Source organism: Panthera pardus, unplaced genomic scaffold (assembly GCF_024362965.1).
Source record: "Panthera pardus isolate Hobbes unplaced genomic scaffold, ASM2436296v1 HiC_scaffold_13, whole genome shotgun sequence".
In the NCBI taxonomy this organism is placed as follows: Eukaryota; Metazoa; Chordata; class Mammalia; order Carnivora; family Felidae; genus Panthera; species Panthera pardus.
The window spans coordinates 133,707,501-133,726,513 of NW_026526688.1; the positions used below are offsets into that span (position 1 = coordinate 133,707,501).

Sequence of the window (19,013 nt, forward strand, 5' to 3'; positions counted from 1 at the left end):
ACAGAATCGGAAGCAGGCTCCAGGCTCTGAGCCATCAGCCCAGAGCCTGACGCGGGGCTCGAACTCACAGACTGGGAGATCGTGACCTGAGCTGAAGTCGGACGCTTAACCGACTGAGCCACCCAGGCGCCCCTAGGCCTTAAGCTTTTGTAACAGATCTGAGAGGTAAGATACGAGGAAAGACCTTTTAAGGTCATTTACTGATAGATAAAAATGTCATTGTTAAGTTTCAATCTGACGACCAAATCACTTAGATACAGGCGTTAACCCTAAAATCGCTTACTTCTTTTAACCTAATTTTGTATCTCACTGCCCATTTTGAAATTTTCTTTTCTGAAAACTGTGGCTAGGAACCTAATAAACTAAAGCTATCACTACATAAAGGTTTCAGGTTGGTTTGCATCAAAGAGAATGTTTTAGTACTGATGTAGTATAACAAGGCCCTGTGCTGCAAGTGGCCACTGACAGTTAAGAACTGGCACTGCCTGGGCACCTGGGCGGCTCAGCTGGTTAGGTGTTCGACTCTTGATTTCGGCTCAGGTCACGATCTCATGGAATTCAGCCACACATGAGGCTCTGCACTGACATTGCGGAGTCTGCTTGGGATTCTGTCTTTGCCCCCTCCCTGCCCACACTCTCCCTTTCTCTCAAAATAAATAAATGAATGAATGAATGAATAAATAAGCAAGCAAGCATTAAAACAACAACAAACAAACAAACAAACAAACACAACAACACAAAACCAAACCCTGGCACTGCCCAAAAGTAACACTGGTGTCCTAGAAGAATATTTCTTCTTCACAAGGTAATTTTTTTAATCTTAAAGTTTTTATATTAACTATATATGCTATATTAGTATATAACATTGACTATTAGCTGCTAATTGCTTGTCTGGTACTGGCTATAAGTGGTATATTATATTGATTCTATCTTTGAGATGTGGTTTTATACATTTGTTAAAGGTAATTAAGAGAGCCCTTGAGCAGTAATACTACTGTGCAAAGCAATGGCTAAGAACTGAGGAATACTCTTCCATGACACGTGATCTAAAAAAGGCTATTGTTTAAGTATAAGGACCTCTAATTCTATCCAAAATGTAAACACAAACAAAATTTGGTTTATCTTGAATGATAAATTGTAATTCCTTACAAATTCTCCTGAGTATTGGTATAGAGATTTAATTCTCCAATAAAAGGATATGACTGGATATAAAATCAATGGACAGTCTAAAGATTTCTCTGTCAAAATTTTAAACTCACTACAGTCAAGCCAAAATTATCTGCATTTGGATAGTCTATGAATCATAAGCATTCTAAAGAACTGTTAGATAATAATACTGAATACCTCTTAATATTATAAAAACAAAATCACAAAAGGCATTAATAATTTGGTTTAAAGCTTTTTTTAAAGTTTATTTTGAGAGAGAGGGAGAGAGAAAGTGCATGTGTGTGAGTGCGGGAGGGACAGAGAGAGAATCCCAACTAGGCTCTTCTGTAATGTCAGCGTGAGCCTGATTCAGTGGGGCTCAAACTCACAAACCATGAGATCATGACTTGAGTCAAAATCAAGAGTCAGATGCTTAACTGACTAAGCCACCCAGGCGCCCCTAAAACTTCTGATATATTTGTTTTTATAGTAAGAAAATAGTCTAATAATATGAGCCAAGATGGTGAACTACAGCTTTTTTTTTTTTTTTACTTTGCATACAACTTAATGTTTAAACATAGATTATCTAAAACAATAAATCATAGAGTCTTATATATTTCTTTATGGAACCATTAAAATTGTATTACAAATGTATTATGAAATCTAATAGTCTTATAAAACTTTTTCTCATATCCATTGAATTGACAAATATTCATTTTTCATCTACAAAAACTAGTGTGCTTAATATAATAGGTATTCTCTTTCCTTAGCATCTACATGTCCAGAAAGCTTAATTTTGTATACACATTTATTAAAAAATATGTATAAATATGTATAAATGTAAATGACAATAAAATAACCTTCTATTTAAAGTATGTTTTAGAGTAGATAATAGATTCAGCTCAAACTATCAACACTAAAATAGTATGAAATAATTACTGTCTGTAACAATAAGACTGAGTGATTGAAAGTAATACAATCTAAACAATGTTAACACTTAAGTCTTTAAATATGGCATGATGATCTTTTTTGTTTTCTATGGAATATATGATGGACAGGGATAAAATGGGGGACTCATATATATAGGAACATTTCTTTTTTTTTTTTTTAAGGAAAAAACTACTTAAAAATTAACAATTAATAATATAACATTATAGTTACTAACTCAACAAATAACAAACAAGAAAACCAACTTCAATTCTATAACATGGCCATTTAATGATAGTAGGAGATGATAGAAGGGAATTCCAGAAAAAGATTAGAGAAAGAAAGGAATGAGAAATAAGGAAGAAGAGAGAGAAACGGAGAGTGAGGGAAGGAGAGAGAGGGATGGGGGAAAGGGAGGAGAAACAGAAAGATGATAAATAAGAGAAAGAAAAGAAAGAAAAATTTCTTTTAAATCTAACATTCACTTATTAAAGTGTTCACTATGTCTTCTTGAAAAAGACTCTTCCAGCTTGCCATTGACATTTAACTATAATTTTCTATTATTATTCAGCTCTAAAACAGGAGACTGACTGAAAAGTTGATGGATTAACAAAATGCTGCTCTTCTTGGTGCCAAGGTTCACGCTATATCAATATCTCAAGTTGTAGTATAGTTTTAAAATAAAGGGAAATATTTTTACCTACAAGAAGAAGGTAAAAATATTTCCCTTTATTTTAAAACTATACTACATTATACTATATAGTGTATATATATATACACACATATATATATACACACACATATAGTCTGCCTTCTGTTTTTTTGACCCATGCATAAATAATATATGTATTAGAAAAGTAACCTTATGTAACCAGAAATAAATTGATTATATTGATGATATGAAAGCAAAGGTACTTTTTCAAAAAAGTAGTCCTTATTCCATAAGTAAAACAGAAGTACCAAAACAGCCACTTAACTAACTAAACCATTGCAGAATCACTCCATCAGAGTGATTTTATTGCTTTTCCTTGATTTCTCAAGATAAACAGTACACTTGCTGAGGGGCACATTTTTCCTTCTCAATATAAGAGTTCTGAATTCTGTAAAACATTTGGTTCAGATAACCAAGTGGCTATATTTAAGTTTCACAATAAGACTTTTTTCATAGGCTTTAACTAAGACAGCTGTGCCCTGATTATCTGATTAAATTAAAAAGTTAAACATCTTAGCTTTTTAATCTATTATCAATTAGAATGTTTTATTAGAATATATTTAAGCAATATTTACATTTACTTTGCACAGCCCCAAGATTTAAGACAATAAAATGCTTCACCTATAAAATATTTTTCATGTTTAGATTATCATAATTGTCAATATTGCTTGAGAAATAGAGAACAAAGATAATCAGCAAAAACAAAAGTTCATTTCATAAATAAGCCAAGCTTGAAATTCAACACAAAAATAAATTTTCATGTAAAAATTAATTTTTTCTGCTTTCATTTTACACGTTTGGGATTTGTAATCATTTTCTTAAAAAAGCGATTATATAGGACGCATAATTATCTAATGCTGTTTGTAACAGCAAAACCACTTTTCATTAGTTTTTATGTACTAAGTATCTTATAACCTAAAACAGTATTTGATAACTGCAAGTCATAAAATTAGTTGGTAATGAAATTGACTTAGGGGGTTGTGATTCCGATTAAAATAAGAAATAGAATAGAAAACAGTGTAGTAGGGGCGCCTGGCTGGCTCAGTTGGGAGAGGGTGGGACTCTTGATCTCAGGGTTGTGAGTTCAAGTCCCAGTTTGGGTGTAGAGATTACTTAAAAAAATAAAATTAAATCTTAAAAAAAAAGAAATAAAGAAACAAAATAGAGTGCAGTAAAAGTAATGTTGCTTTCTGAAACTTTGTTTCAATAGTGTCCATGTGCTTATTTCACCTTGCTTTAAAATGCATTTTTGGGGCTCCTGGGTGGCTCAGTTGGTTAAGCATCCGACTCTTGGTTTTGATTCAGGTCTTGATCTCACAGTTTATGCATTTGAACCCTGCACGGGCTCGGCTGACAGCACGGAGCTTGGAATTCTCTCTCTCCCTCTCTCTCTCTGCCTCTCCCCTGCTCTCTCATGCTCTCTCTCTCAAAAAATTTATTTTTAATATAAAATTCCATGATAAAGTAAATAAATTATATTATTGCTATAATAACAATATTGGAAAGGAAATGATTTACTATGGGAGTCCTGGCTGTCTTAGTAATGTTTTCTGCATAATTTTAAAGGATTTATATATTAATATAGTTACTGTTCCTGTTGGTTCCCTGCCTCCACTTTGCATACTTATATTCTTTTCTGTTTTTTTTTAAATGTTTATTTAATTTTGAGAGAAAGAGAGGGGGCCACCCAGGCGCCCCTGCATATATGTATTCTAATTATGGTCACAATTATCAGATTTCCAAGTCAGGTAAATATGATTTCATAAAAGAAACAATGAAATAAGGTTAAAGCTCAAAAGTTTCCCATTAATATATTCTTACCTGTTGGTAATCCTTTTCCTCTCAATCGGTCTCGAATAGCCTGGCTTCGATCAGGCTTTTGTTCACTGTTACGGGAAAGTTGATCCGTCTGTACACAGATAATCAAAAATCAAGTTTGACAAAACAACCTGCCTTTTGTTTTCATGGTAATTGTCTACAGAATGACATTAGTTGGACAATTTTTGGAGTAAAACATTAACTAAAGACACTCAACACTTACTATTGTTAATTTGTATTCCTTCAACAGGATTTATGTAGCTCAGTTCTGGCCAATTACTCTTCAGGAAATGAAAGGCAAGGCAGAGTTATAGAAGAAAGCCAAACTGAAGTAGTTAAAATGAGTTCCATCTGAAAACAGTAAACTTGAAGAGTTTTTTTTTTTCCTGATAATTACATTACTCTCTCAAGTTAGATTATAATTTTAAAATCATATTAATTCTGGTACAATAAATTTTCTCCTGATTTAACTATGCATTGACGGTAATGACTTAAATTATTTTCAAAAATAATTTATCAGATTTTTCCTGCCAGAAATTACATTTGAGAAATGCTTTAGACTAAATGACATATTGAGGGATGACAATTAAATTTAAATCAATGCTCTTTTAAATCTCCTTTATAATAAAATGTTTAAGTAGTCTTAAGCTTTAATAACTTTACCTAAGGGTACTCCTTTGAAATAAAGCATGTTATTTTTCTCCTCCCTGGCTCCTTGAAGCTCGGTTGCCATCATGAACGACACAGTTAGCTATCCGGACTGGGAAGTTCATAACCAACCGAGTACTTGAGCGGAAACAAATGGTTATTGATGTTCTTCATCCCCAAAAGGTGATAGTACCTAAGAAATTTGGGAAAAACTACCCAAAATGTACAAGACGACACCAGACACCATCTTTGTATTTGGATTCAGAACTCATTCGGGTGGTGGTAAGACAACTGGCTTTGGCAAGATTTAGGATTCCTTGGATTATGCAAAGAAAAGTGAACCCAAACAAAGAGATGGCCTGTTTGAGAAGACAAAGACCTCAAGAAAACAGTGAAAGGAACACAAGAACAGAATGAAGAAAGTCAAGACGACAGTGCAAAAGCCAATTACTGGTGTTGACAAAAAGAAATGAAGTATCTAGCAGTGAGCAGGAGACTGGACAACAGAAGGAATAAAAAGATTCTGCAGTGACTGTGGTGATTGTGCAGATTTCTCATGAGAAGATTAATAAAGTAAGAACTTTAAAAAATTGATAAAATAAAATAAAGCCTATCATAGGGGAGATGGGTGGGCAGATGGGTGAAATAGGTAAAGGGGATTAAGAGTACACTTATCATGATGAGCAACTGAGCACTGAGTAATGATGTATAGAATTGTTGAATCACTATATTATATACCTGAAACTAATATAACACTGTATGTTAACTATACTGGAATTAAAATAAAAAAAAAATAAATTAAAAATGTATTGGTGGGAAAAAAAGCACATTACCTTTAAAAAATAAATAAAAGTGTATCAACTTAGATCAAATTCCACATGATTAGGGATGAAAAATTAGAACACTAGGTTTATTTAGATGATCAATTAGAGTAAAAACTCCAAGAAAAAGGAGAGATAATGATGAAGAGAAATTATTTAAATCTGGCACCAGGGGAATGCATACATACTTGTTTACACACATACAAACACACATATTTTAATATTGCTCCATTAGTGAAATCTGTTTGCATATGGGTTATAAATCCAGGGGCACCTGGATGGCTCAGTCCGTTAAGCATCTGACTTCAGCTCAGGTCATGATCTCATGGTTCATGACTTCAAGCCCGGGTCAGGCTCTGTGCTGACAGCTCAGAGCCTGGAGCCTGCTTCAGGTTCTGTGTCTCCCTCTCTCTCTCTCTGCCCCTCCCTTGCTCTCTCTCTCTCTCTCTCTCTCTCAAAAATAAGTAAACATTAAAAAACAAAACAGAACAAAACGGTAGCTGTTGGGAGTTCTGTCCAGTGATACTAGCAAGAGCAATGGAACGATGACTGGAACGTTGTTATTTCTTCTTAGTAGAAATTTGCCTCTGGAAAGGCAGGCTCCCTATATATGAACTCTAATTGACCCTTCTATTCTTCTCTCCTACTAACCAATCCCACAACACTCCCCATACAGACTTAATACTGTTCCTCAAACATACCCTGTTCTTTCCTACTTCACAGCATTTATCTAGGTTTACTTCCCTCTGCCTAGATTACTTTCTATCTAGACTTTTGGATCTAGTTCAAAGTGCTATTTTTCAATGCAGTCATAATTTGTATCCTTTCCCCTCAAACCTTCAAAATGCTTTTAAAATTCTTCCTGTGTTGCTTTCCATACCGTTCTCTGCATTTTATAATTAAGCAAATGGTCTTTAAATAAGAGCTCTTAGAAGGTAGAACAAACATTTTATTCAAATTTATATATATCTGCAGTATCTAGCACGTTTCATATGTAGATGAGCAATATATAGTTACTGCAATAAACTGACCTAAATACTAAATGTAAAGAGATAGACATCTTTTATCTAACATGGGCAACTATTAGAAGGATAATAGAATTTCATGGAGGAATATTTCTTCATGGAAAGGGGAAGAAAAAGTATTTTCAACAATTTTACTGTATCAAAAAAATAGCAAGACAAGTCTTAGAGGAGGTGTGGTATAACAGAAAGATCCCTGGACTAATAGGAAACATATACCCCATAAGCTGTGTGAATCTCAACTTCCTTCTTTATAAAGTGAGTTAGTACAGATCAATATTTCTCAAAGGGAGCTTTACAGAACATTAGTATTATGGGAAAAATCTGTAAAAAAAAAAAAGACACAAATAAGTTTGGGAAATGTTTCACCTACATGTAGGCATATCATTCTTGAAAGTAATACAGTCTAGTGTATTAAAGGTTCTTTGAAGTTTTGCAGTGAAAATATATTCTAATTTCTCTTAAATATTAGATTTTCCTCGAAATTATTTGATCACAAAGGAATTTTTATTAATCTAATTAAAAAATGGTTATTTATTTATTTTGAGAGCGAGAGAGAGAGACAGCACAAGTTGGGGAGGGACAGAGAGAGAAGGAGGAGAGAATTCCAAGCAGGTTCCACACTGTCAGTGCAGAGTCCGATGTGGAGCTCAGTGCCACTAATCCTAAGATCAAGACCTAGCCAATATCAAGAGTCAGATGCTTAACTGACTGAGCCACGCAGGCATCCCCACACAAGAATTTTTAAAAACAAAACTATATTTGAAAATATTTGGGAAACTTTAGTCTGGATAGAGGGCTTTCATAGATTTTTAGTAGTTTTACCTTTGTTTGTTTGTTTTTTTAAGTCACATGCAGGAATATAAACAAATAAATCAATTAAAATTGGAGGCAGCTCTAGTTAAGGAGGGGAAATCAGCAGCCAAGAATCACATTCACTCAGCCTCTACTACCTGTATTCCTTTCACTACAGAAGTACCAAGGCTGCATGGGGTACAGTTTACAAACCATTTGCCCGGAAGAATCTATGAGCCTGTTTCTTGTTAACTGGCAAACTGCATGGAATTTGGATATACCCCTGCCAGCCATACAACATCCTGGTTAAGATGACAGAGCTGAACTCCTAGGGAAGAAGTAAGAAGCCATCAAGAACACTGTGTGACAGTAGCAAATTGTGGTCCACACGAAGGAGAAGGACTTCACTTGAAAGGGTAAGAGCAGATGAAGTTTGGATCTAAACAGATATCAGAAACCAAGGGAAACTAGGCAAATGGGATAGAATGTAGCTCAAGAAACGCAGAGGTGGGACGATAAATACCGTGTGTGTTATTTTGGGGATTCTTCACATCTGAGACAAGAGAGAGAATGGGAGAGTCCAGGTCTTGGGGCAATCTAGCAGAGATACAGGCATGTATCACCCCTGCCCATCAGGTGACAGTGTCCCCAGAGGGTGGAGAGGATTTCAGGAATAGCCTTGTCCAGACAAGTAAGCGGCCAAGAAAGAGGTTACAGAGCAACAGAAAGTGCGTTATTAATGTGAAAACCCATTTTGTATGTCAGTGCATTTTTCATAATAGACAGAACCACTTGCTGAGGATGTAAGAAAGGACGAAGAGCAGATGATTTCAGCTCTAACATGCTGTGACTCTATAGTACTTGTTGGAATACAGTTCTAAAAAAAAAAAGACTAATTCTTATGAAATCTAGGAGACTAAGTCATTGACTGGGCTTCTAAATTTTAAGTGCCATCTCAAATAAACCATTGACATTAGAACAAGAAATTTACTCTCCTGTCCTCATCTTCATTGAGAAAATGCTACCAATAGTATCTTTAAAGAAAATCCTGTGATACTCTGCTAAATTTTGAAATATGACTATCTGCATCAGTCAGAACTGTGGCTTACCCCAGAAAGATTTCCCAGAACCAGTTTGACCAACTGTTTCACGTAGGAAAATGAAGGTGCACAGTTGCTATTCCTAATGTGGGCGCTGCAAGCATCCAGGACAGTCCGGACAGAAACTCGAGCATATATAACATCTTCGCACATTCCAAGCAGTATGCTGTTGAGGTGATCTCCAAGCTTGATAGGCTAATGTAAAGAAAGAAAAGGCACTTTCAGAAGTGTGGATAAATCTTATCTAACAAACAAGCCATTTCAGGAGTCATAGGAACCACACCAAATACATTTCAAATACTCGGAAGAAATGAGCTCCTTATCCAGCAGTATGTACATTTTAGTGTATTTTATCTTTTCATAATCCAAAAAATTAGCAGAAGATGGTTAACACACATCTCCCAAGACAGGAAGTATTACAGAAAAACAGTTTTTTTGGGGTAGGGGGGCTAGGGGGGTAGGGTATAATAAAGAAATGGAATTCCTAGGTCATTCAAATATTTTGGTAAGCAGTTATGTGAGTGTGTGTGTACATTTTGGGTGAATAAATGATTTCCTAACAATTGATAAAATGTAACATATTCATTATATATTAAATATAATTTGATACTCTCATGATAACTTAGATTTCAAATACTGCAATGACTCAAGTCATTTGAATATCAGTTCTCATTATGCTGGTGAATCAGAGAAACTGGAATGTAAGATTTTTTAATTAGTTGACATGATTTGTAGAACATTATATCCACATATCCAATAAGCATACAAAAAAATGCAAATTAAAACTACAAAAAGAAGCCACTACATGACTAAACAGAATGGGTAAAAAGAAGACTGATAATATTGATAAAGAGAAAAGCACTGTTGGTGGGAGTTTAAACTGGTACATCCACTTTGGTTGAAACATGCTTTCCCTGTGACCCTTCCTTTCCGCTTCTCATCCATTTGTATATTATGTCATCCTTTAGATCTCACCTTAGATGCAGTGTCCTTTAATAAACACATCCTAACCCTCTAAATCTAGTTAAAGGCTCTGACTCTGGTGTTCCATGGCACCCTCCAGTTCCCTACCACAGCATTCACGCATTGTTATAACTGGTTATTTAATGCCTGGACTCATGGATATACTCCACAGGCACGGGCCATTCTATTCCTAGTATCTAGTACAGTGTCTGACACAAGACGGGGCTTCCACTTTGAAATGGTATTGAATACTTGCAAAATGACTATGATTTCTGATAGCAAAATACTAGTGAAAGTTTATATACTTCCTCTCCAATTTATACATTATTGATACTGACTTAATTTTCAGTTATCTGAAGAGTATAAAGTGTTAGTCATAGGCTGTGATCACATTTTGCACGTATGTTAGGTTGTATAATATATGATACCAATATATCCAGTAATAATTTAACTTTTTCACTTCTATTTATCAAGTTGAAACTGAGGGTTTTTCATGATACAAAATGAGACTGAACCAAGTTGAAGACATCATCCATCTTTCACGGATCTTAGGATATCTGGATTTTAGAATAAAAGCCTAAAAAGCCTGTTACTTCTTAATTTAATTAAAACAAACCCTTACACCTAGTTATTTTTCTTTTTGACTTCTAAATGCCTAAAATAAAACCTAATTATGTATGTTAAATCTTTGCTCTGATGAAATATAGTTATCTTTTTTTTTTTTTTTTAAGTAGGCTTCATGCCCAGCATGGAGCCCAATGCAGACATCAGTGCAGGACTTGAACTCATGACCTTGGGATTAAGACCTGAGCTGAGATCAAAAGTCACATGCTAAATTCACTGAGCCACCTAGATAGTCTGAAATAAGTTATTTTTATAGTTTCAGTTACTATTTGTTATTATATTTATATTGGGTCTTTAGGAATCAGTTATTTTAGAAAATAAGGACTAGAAACAGCGCAATGATCACTGGAGCCTAAGACTTCAGAAAGTGTTGCTTTAATAATGGTGTTTGCTGCCATAGGCTTAGCGGAGTATACTTTTGAAGGGACAAGAAAAAAAAAAGTAATGAAGCATATACTTTGAGATCTATTATTCCTATGCTTCTGCATCAAAAAAGGTTATCACTTTAGTTCAAGAATGAAATCATCAACATCTACAACCATTCTTATAAGTCATTAAATTAGAAGAAATTATGTGGACTTGCTGTAATTTTTGAAGAGGCCACTACATTTCACAGACTAAATTGTTGAAACCTGGGTAGCAACTGATATAATTCCAAGAACATTCTGAGAACAATAATGTCTTTAGAATTTTATTATTTCTTTCTGAGAGTATGACATTATTAATGGAACAGCATAGAAATGCTGGTATGCCTGATAATATGCTGTAGAACATATATAAATACAGGGAAGAACTTTCTAAAAAGGGTGAAGTTGTACAGATGTGACAATTTGACTTACTTGGCTCTGAGGCACTTCATGATCAGCTCCCCAATACAATGTCATTCCAAGAGAATAAATATGGATCTAGGAATAGAATTTTAAAAATCATATTATGGTAAAATAAAATTTAAAAGTTTAGCAAGTACTAAAAAAATTAGCAAGTACTATATATTCATGACTTTTTGTCCCAGATAAAGTATAACATATGATTTGAGAAATTAATCATTTCATACTTTGCATAAACGTATGTAAGAACTTAAAATAGAAAATAAGACTAGAAATGATCAGAACAAATTTCCCCCTTTATTTCCTAGCCTATCATCTGTCAATAATTTTATTAGTTCTTATTTATTTTAAAGTTTCTTTATGTAAACTCACACTAATACTGCATATTTTTTTTTAAATAAAAGGTGAAAGATTTATTAGATCTGAAGAGAAACCTGAGTATTCTTTCTTTTTAAAACTAAATAATCTCTATGACTAAGGTGGGGCTCAAATTCCTGAATCCAAGATCAAGAGTCACATGCTCTACAGACTGAGCCAGCCAGGCACCCCACAGATACATCTTTTAATTTTTCCCCTTTTATAAAATGTCAGAAACTTTAAAATTACTCTGCACTTGCGTTTTTAATTTAACAAGAGATATAGGTGATGTCATTTTGTACATGCAGGTATTTCTCTTGACTTGGTTCTCAGAGATTATGAATAAAAGAGTAAATCATCTGTAATTTTGATACACATTGTTAAATTCTCCTACAAAGAAGTTGTAGTATTTTGCATTTCTACCAGCAACATATAAGAGATTTTTTTTTCACAAAAATTTTTTTTGTCTATAGTATGTGCTACAAAGATCTAGATTTTTGCCAATCTGAAACGGGAAAAAAAATCTCACTGAAATTTTTTTTTTAATTGAAATTTTGATTAGCATTTTTCTTACTAAGAATGGATGGGGTGGTAGATGGAGGAAGACGTTGGGTGAAAAAAGATTTTACTTGCATTGTTTGTTTGCTCCTTAAAGATTAAAAAAATAACAACACATTTTTTTTTGCTGATACAAGTGATCCAACAGGGAAAACTGGAAGTGCAGGAGACAGCAAGGTTGCTGGGATAGCACTGTTGAGTAAGTGGGAGAGGGTGGAAGGTACAGCACCAGGGAAGGAGTTGGCGGGACAGAGAAGCACAGGGTGGCTCAATTGTAGTAAGGAGGCAGAGAATGTGGGAATTTAGCTGAGTAATCTGGTAGTGAGATCCTGGGAAAAGTTTCTTCTGACTGCTTCTACTTCTTTCCTGTGAGACAGGAAGCGGGATGAAAGTGAGGACAGTTAATCCTATAAGTAATCATTTCCCATTTTTTCCTCCTGTGAAGAAATTCAGAGCTAAACTTTTAGCCCATCTCTATCAATACTGTGTAATCTTACTATGTGTATTTAAAAAAAAATTTTTTTAGCGTTTATTCATTTTTGAGAGACAGAGAGGGACACAGTGTGAGCAGTGGAGGGTCAGAGAGAGAGGGAGACACAGAATCCAAAGCAGGCTCCAGGCTCTGAGCTGTCAGCACAGAGCCCGACGTGGGGCTCAAAGCCAAGAACCATGAGATCATGACCTGAGCCAAAGTCGGGTGCTTAACTGACTGGGCCACCCAGGTGCCCCTTACTATGTGTATTTTTTTTCACCAATCTTATTCCAACATCATCTTATTTTCTTGTCTTTATTTTCACTTTGCTCTTATTTTCTCATTTTTATTTTTTAATTCTGGAAACTGTGTCAAATCCTCTTTAGAAATAGGTGGGGTATGCACAAACAAAACTGGCTCTTTATAACCTCACAGCACTTTAACCTACTCTAATTTTGCCTCCTAATTTATTCCAAATCACAGATTAGAAAAGTTGTTCCTCTTTTCAAATATTTTCATAGCTCCCATCTTAAAAAAAAAATCCCAATTTTTTATAATGATAAACAAGAGTCAGTCTGACTTGCCTCCACTTCCATTTTCTAGACAGATTTATAAGTTTTCCTCTGTAATACTCCTCTACCGATTACAACCTAAACACTTCAGCACTACGAAATAATTTTCTCTTGGCAAAATAAAACCTTCTCTCAATTTTTCTTGAGCAGTTCTTTCTACTAAGAATTTTTTTCCATCTGTCAATAAAATTCCTACATATTACTGATGGTTGAGAGATGTATGCCATATAAATTTTCCCAAACAGGATAAAGCATTCTCTCTTTCACGTACAGATATATTTCATTCGCATCTCTAATAAAAGAGTTAACTAATACTGCCTATAATATAATTAAGATGTGTCCATGTTTGTCTTCCTGGAGGAAGTGTTTTTTACATAGCTTAGTATATCTCTCAACTACTAACACAGAACTTGTACACAGTAGATATTCAATTCATGCCTGCTGGACTTAATTAAATGTACATTAAGTTTAAGATAGCATAGTGCAGGCTATTGGCATATTTCAGTTTCGGTTTCTTTTCAAAGAACCTCATATGTGAATCCCACATATATGAAAAATACTTCATGGCTTTAGCATAAAAAACTAGTTACATATTCAAATATATTTCTTTTAACACGTTAATATTGATTTGTGATTCTGAGATAGTGCTCTAAGATTCTTTATTATATTTACTTCTCAATATGCCAAATGAGTTACTATATATTAATTTTTATAAATGACTATATAAAGTTAGTAGCACAATTATTAAAATTAGGTTATAAAACTGTATACCTGCTGATCATCTATGTATATATTATAATGATTGATTTTATGTATCAACCTGACTGGACCACAGGATGCCTAGATAGTATTTTGGGAATTTTTGTGAGAGTTTTTTGGATAATATGAACACATAATTAAGTAGACTGAGTAAAGTAGATTGCTCTTCTATTGTGGGTAGGCCTCATCCAATCATCTGAAGGCTGGATAGAATAAAATGGTTTACCCGTTCCTGAGGAATAGAAAATATCTTTCTGTGAGACCGTCTTTGAACTAGGACATAAGCTTTAAAAAAAAAATTTTTTTTTAATGTTTATTTATTTTGAGTGACAGAGAGAGTGAGAGCGAGAAAGCGTACATGAGTGGGGGAGCGGCAGAGAGAGAGGGAGAGAGAGAATCCCAAGCAGGCTCTGGCTGTCAGCAGAGAGCCTGACATGGGGCTCGATCCCAGAAATCGTGAGATCATGACCTGAGTGGAAATCAAGAATTGGATGCTTAACCAACTGAGCCACCCAGGTGCCCAGCTTTTTTCTTGCCTTTGGACTTGAACATCAGCTCTTCTGGGTCTCAGGCCTGCTGGCTTTCAGACTGGAACTTACCATCAGTTATCCTAGTTTTCAGGCCTTTGGCATTGGAAAGGACAAGGATGGCTAGGCTTGGGAACTGGACTTAAGAAATTTAGGCAATTAAGTGGATATGTGAAAAGGGAAGAGTCAGAGATAAAGATACAAAGAAAACATGCATGGACAGGAGGGCACTTGAGTGAGCTAGTTAATATAACTGATGGGGAACAAAAATGTGTTTTTATCTTTACAGTTAGCTATAATGGGCTGGAATGTAAACTCTATCAGTGGAAAGACTTTGTCCTATTCACTACTCTATCCCAGGACCTTGAATAACACTTGACATATAATAGAGATAGATAATATTTAGCGGGTGCTTACTCTGTGCTGAGTACTGTTCTAAGTACTATTTTATTTAACTTTTTAATAACACTATGAAGCAAGTAATATCATCGTCTCTTTATATATAAGTCACTTGAGGCATAGAACAGTAAGCAAGTTGCATGTGGTCACACATCTTTCAAGTGACAAAGCCAGAAATTTTACTCAGAACCCACATTTGATAAATATTTGTTGAAAAACAAAATGGGATAATAATGAAACAGTCATCACTGAGAAGGCTCAAAGAATACCCTCTACCTCTACATCCATTCTGTAAAGAGGAGCTGGAAAGTCTTCAAAGCTTTGGCTCACTGACCATAAGACACTGGGTAAGATACTATAGTCTGATATGCAGATCCCTCCCACCCAGTGATCTCTCTGAAGAACTAAGAACTGTTTTATATGTGCTACATAGCTCCTTTTAGCAAAACCCCTTGAGATTTTGTGGTCTCTATTTAATAGCAATAAAGCATAAATATCTTTGGGTGAAAAAAAAAATCCTTAATTGTTTCTGCTCACTCAACAAATTCTGAGCATCTCCTAAGAGGCAGATATGAAGTGCAGCAATGGTTCTCCAACTTTATCACAGATCAGAATCATCTGGTAAAACACAGATAAGGGTCCTACCTCTGTGATCTCTGATTTAGTAGATTTGGTGTGGGGTCTGAAAACTTGCTTTTCTTTTTAAAAAAATTTTTTTAAAGAATGTTTTATTTATTTTTGAGCATGAGAGTGTGAGTGGGGGAGAGACAGAGAGGGAGAGGGGAACAGAAGATCTACAGAGGGCTCTGTGCTGATAGCAGCAAGACTGATGCGGGGCTCAAACTCACAAACTGTGAGAGTATGACCCGAGCCGATGTCTGTTGCTCAACCAACTGAGCCACTCAGGTGTCCCTGAAAACTCGCTTTTCTAACAAGTTCCCATATGATGCTGATGCTGACGGCTGGGAGACAACACTTTGAGAACCACCAGCATAGAGCAGAGGCGATAATAATGAGTATTATAATAATGAGACAGGGTCCCTTCCATCTCAAACCTTCTACTTCAGTAACCAAGACAAGATAATGTGGTGTACAAGAGACTACAATTAGTGTAAGAGAAAACTTTAGATTTACAGGAAAAGTTAGCCAGACAATGAGGAGATGAGGCAAGAGCTGAGATGATGTGAAAGAGTATTCGAGGCTGGAGGAAAGGAATGTGCAAAGACTAAGAAGAAAGAAAGCACTTAGCACATCCAAGACACTGAAGTAAATCCAGAATGGTTGAGGCATAAAGCTTGAGATAAAGACTGCTCAGAGAGAAGGCTGGTGCAGTGTACCCTCAAAGACCATGGTAAGGAGTCTAAAGTTTCTTCAAGTGAAATGCAGATCTAAATATTTTTTTAATGTTTATTTATTTTTGAGATGGAGACAGAGAGAGAGAGAGAGAGAGAGAGAGGCAGAAAGAAAGGGAGAGAGGATCCAAAGCGGGCTCTGCACTGACAGCAGAGAGCCCAATGTAGGGCTCGAACCCACGAACTGCAAGATCATGACCTGAGCCAAAGTTGGATGCCTAACCGACTGAGCCACTCAGGTGCCCCAAGAATCTGAATAATTTTAAGCAGCAAAGGGACAATATCAAATATGATTTTTCAAAAATGCACTGGCTAGTTTAAAGAATGAACTGGCCGGGGCAAGACTGGAGGCAGGGAGATTATTAGAAAGTATTTGCAGCACTGGTCATTCATGATGGACTGGACAAAGTAGAGGCACTGAGGACTAATAGAAATAGATGGATGTGAGAGACACTGAAGAATTAGAATCAATAGGAATTAATCACTGACTAGATTTAGGAACAAGGGACTGAAGTGAATGAAAAGTTAAGAATGACATCTTAAGAGTCTTTCTTGCAAACTGGGGAAATGATGGCCTATTTATTTACAGTGAGCACACAAAAGAGGAGAAAGCTTCCAGTGTGTGAAAAGATATTTAGTTTCAGATCTAGTGAATCTGAGATGCCTGTGGGACATTCTGGTGAATATATCTAACATGTGGCTGTATATTTAAATTAAAGAGCTTTGTGTTAAAGATATATAAACTTGAGGGGTGCCTGGGTGGCTCAGTTGGTTGGGTGTTCGATATTGGCTCGGGTCATGATCTTGCGGTCTGTGGGTTCAAGACCTGCATCAGGCTCTATGCTAACAGCTCAGAGCCTGGAGCCTGCTTCAGATTCTGTGTCTCCCTCTATCTCTGCCCCTCCCCTGCTCATGCTCTGTCTCTGAAAAAATGAATAAGCATTAAAAAAAAAAAAATACATAAGTTTGGGAGCTAGCAGCAGATAGTCATGGATGTTTAGCCTTTAAAAAAGAGGAAACCAATTTGACAATAAATTTCATATAAAAAAATAAATAAAAATAAACAAGAATCTGATAAAAGCCAAGAGCCCTCTATCCAGAAAAATACATGTATTCATATTTTCTTGGCATATAATTAAAAAAATTTTAATGGCCTCCTAAATCCATTCCTTTGACTTTGAAGGGTATCATGGGTTAGGATCCCAATGTATAAAACAATTGTAAAAATTTACTTGGTCATAACTCTTCTGTTCTTTCTGTACTTCCTGGGAGGGGGTACCTCCCCCCCGCCCCCAATTATTTTGAAATCTCAAATCAGCAGGTTGGCATTTTCTAGTTTTAAAATTAACCTGTTCCCCTCACCCATTACCTTCTACATCTCACCACACTTTAGATATTTGAGAAGTACATTCAGCTAGTTTCTGATATATACTACTATCTTAACCTATCTGACAACTTAGTTTACTCTAAGCTATTGTAGGGCTTGAAACATTAGTTTATATACACTACAGACCATGAGTATCTGGAGGAGACCCACTCATTATAGACTGGCCTCAGGAATCTGCTGAAATGGGATATTTCAGGGTCTATTTTGGTCTCCTGTGTCTCTCTTTCATGGTTTAAGTTTCCATCATAAGAATTATTCAAGTATATAAGACCCTATATACTAAAAGACCAATATGATGAAACTATATTACCTGACAAGAGTACCACATAATGCCATTAGCTCTGAATAACATATTACCAGAGATTAGTTTATTAGCTAGTGGAACATGGTATATTGAGGTGATGATACTTTATTTTTTTTTTTTTCAGAGAATTTTTTTTTTATTTAATATATGAAATCTATTGTCAAATTGGTTTCCATACAACACCCAGTGCTCATCCCAAAAGGTGCCCTCCTCAATACCCATCACCCACCCACCCCCCCCTCCCACCCCCCATCAACCCTCAGTTTGTTCTCAGTTCTTAACAGTCTCTTATGCTTTGGCTCTCTCCCACTCTAACCTCTTTTTTTTTTTTTTTTTTCTTCCCCTCCCCCATGGGTTTCTGTTAAGTTTCTCAGGATCCACATAAGAGTGAAACCATATGGTATCTGTCTTTCTCTGTATGGCTTATTTCACTTAGCAGAGGTGATGATACTTTAAAAAGAACTAAATTTAGGGGCGCTTGGGTGGCTCAGTCGGTTGAGCGTCCGACTTCAGCTCAGGTCATGATCTCACACTCTGTGAGTTGGAGCCCCGCGCCGGGCTCTGTGCTGACAGGTCAGAGCCTGGAGCCCGCTTCCGATTCTGTGTCTCCCTCTGTCTCTGCCCCTCCCCCGCTCATGCTCTGTCTCTCTCTGCCTCAAAAATAAATAAAAACAGTAAAAAAAAAAAAAAAATTAAAAAAAATAAAAAGAACTAAATTTGTATAGAGCTCTGTACCTATCACAACCATAGCATTTGACTCTTTAAAAAAATTGTGGTACAAAATATAACATTAAATTTACCATTTTAATCATTTTTAAGTGTACAGTTCAGCAGTGTTAGCATATTCACTTTGTTGTATACCAGATCTCTCAAAGTTTTTTATCTTGTAAAACTGAAACTCTGTATATACTAAACATAAATTC

The 19,013-nt window shown here is 35.6% G+C and overlaps 1 protein-coding gene across 8 annotated transcripts in view; it reads right to left on the minus strand.

Moving 5' to 3' along the window:
* PTPN13 (protein tyrosine phosphatase non-receptor type 13) overlaps window positions 1–19,013 on the minus strand; it is a 227,976-nt gene that overhangs the window by 114,621 nt on the left and 94,342 nt on the right. For all 8 annotated transcript variants that reach the window (XM_053901411.1, XM_053901413.1, XM_053901412.1 and 5 more), the window contains exons 4-6: window positions 11,416–11,481; window positions 8,999–9,184; window positions 4,607–4,694 (exon numbers count right to left, since the gene is read on the minus strand). In XM_053901411.1, the coding sequence (XP_053757386.1) occupies window positions 4,607–4,694; window positions 8,999–9,184; window positions 11,416–11,481 (340 nt within the window). The remainder of the gene's footprint in view (window positions 1–4,606; window positions 4,695–8,998; window positions 9,185–11,415; window positions 11,482–19,013) is intronic.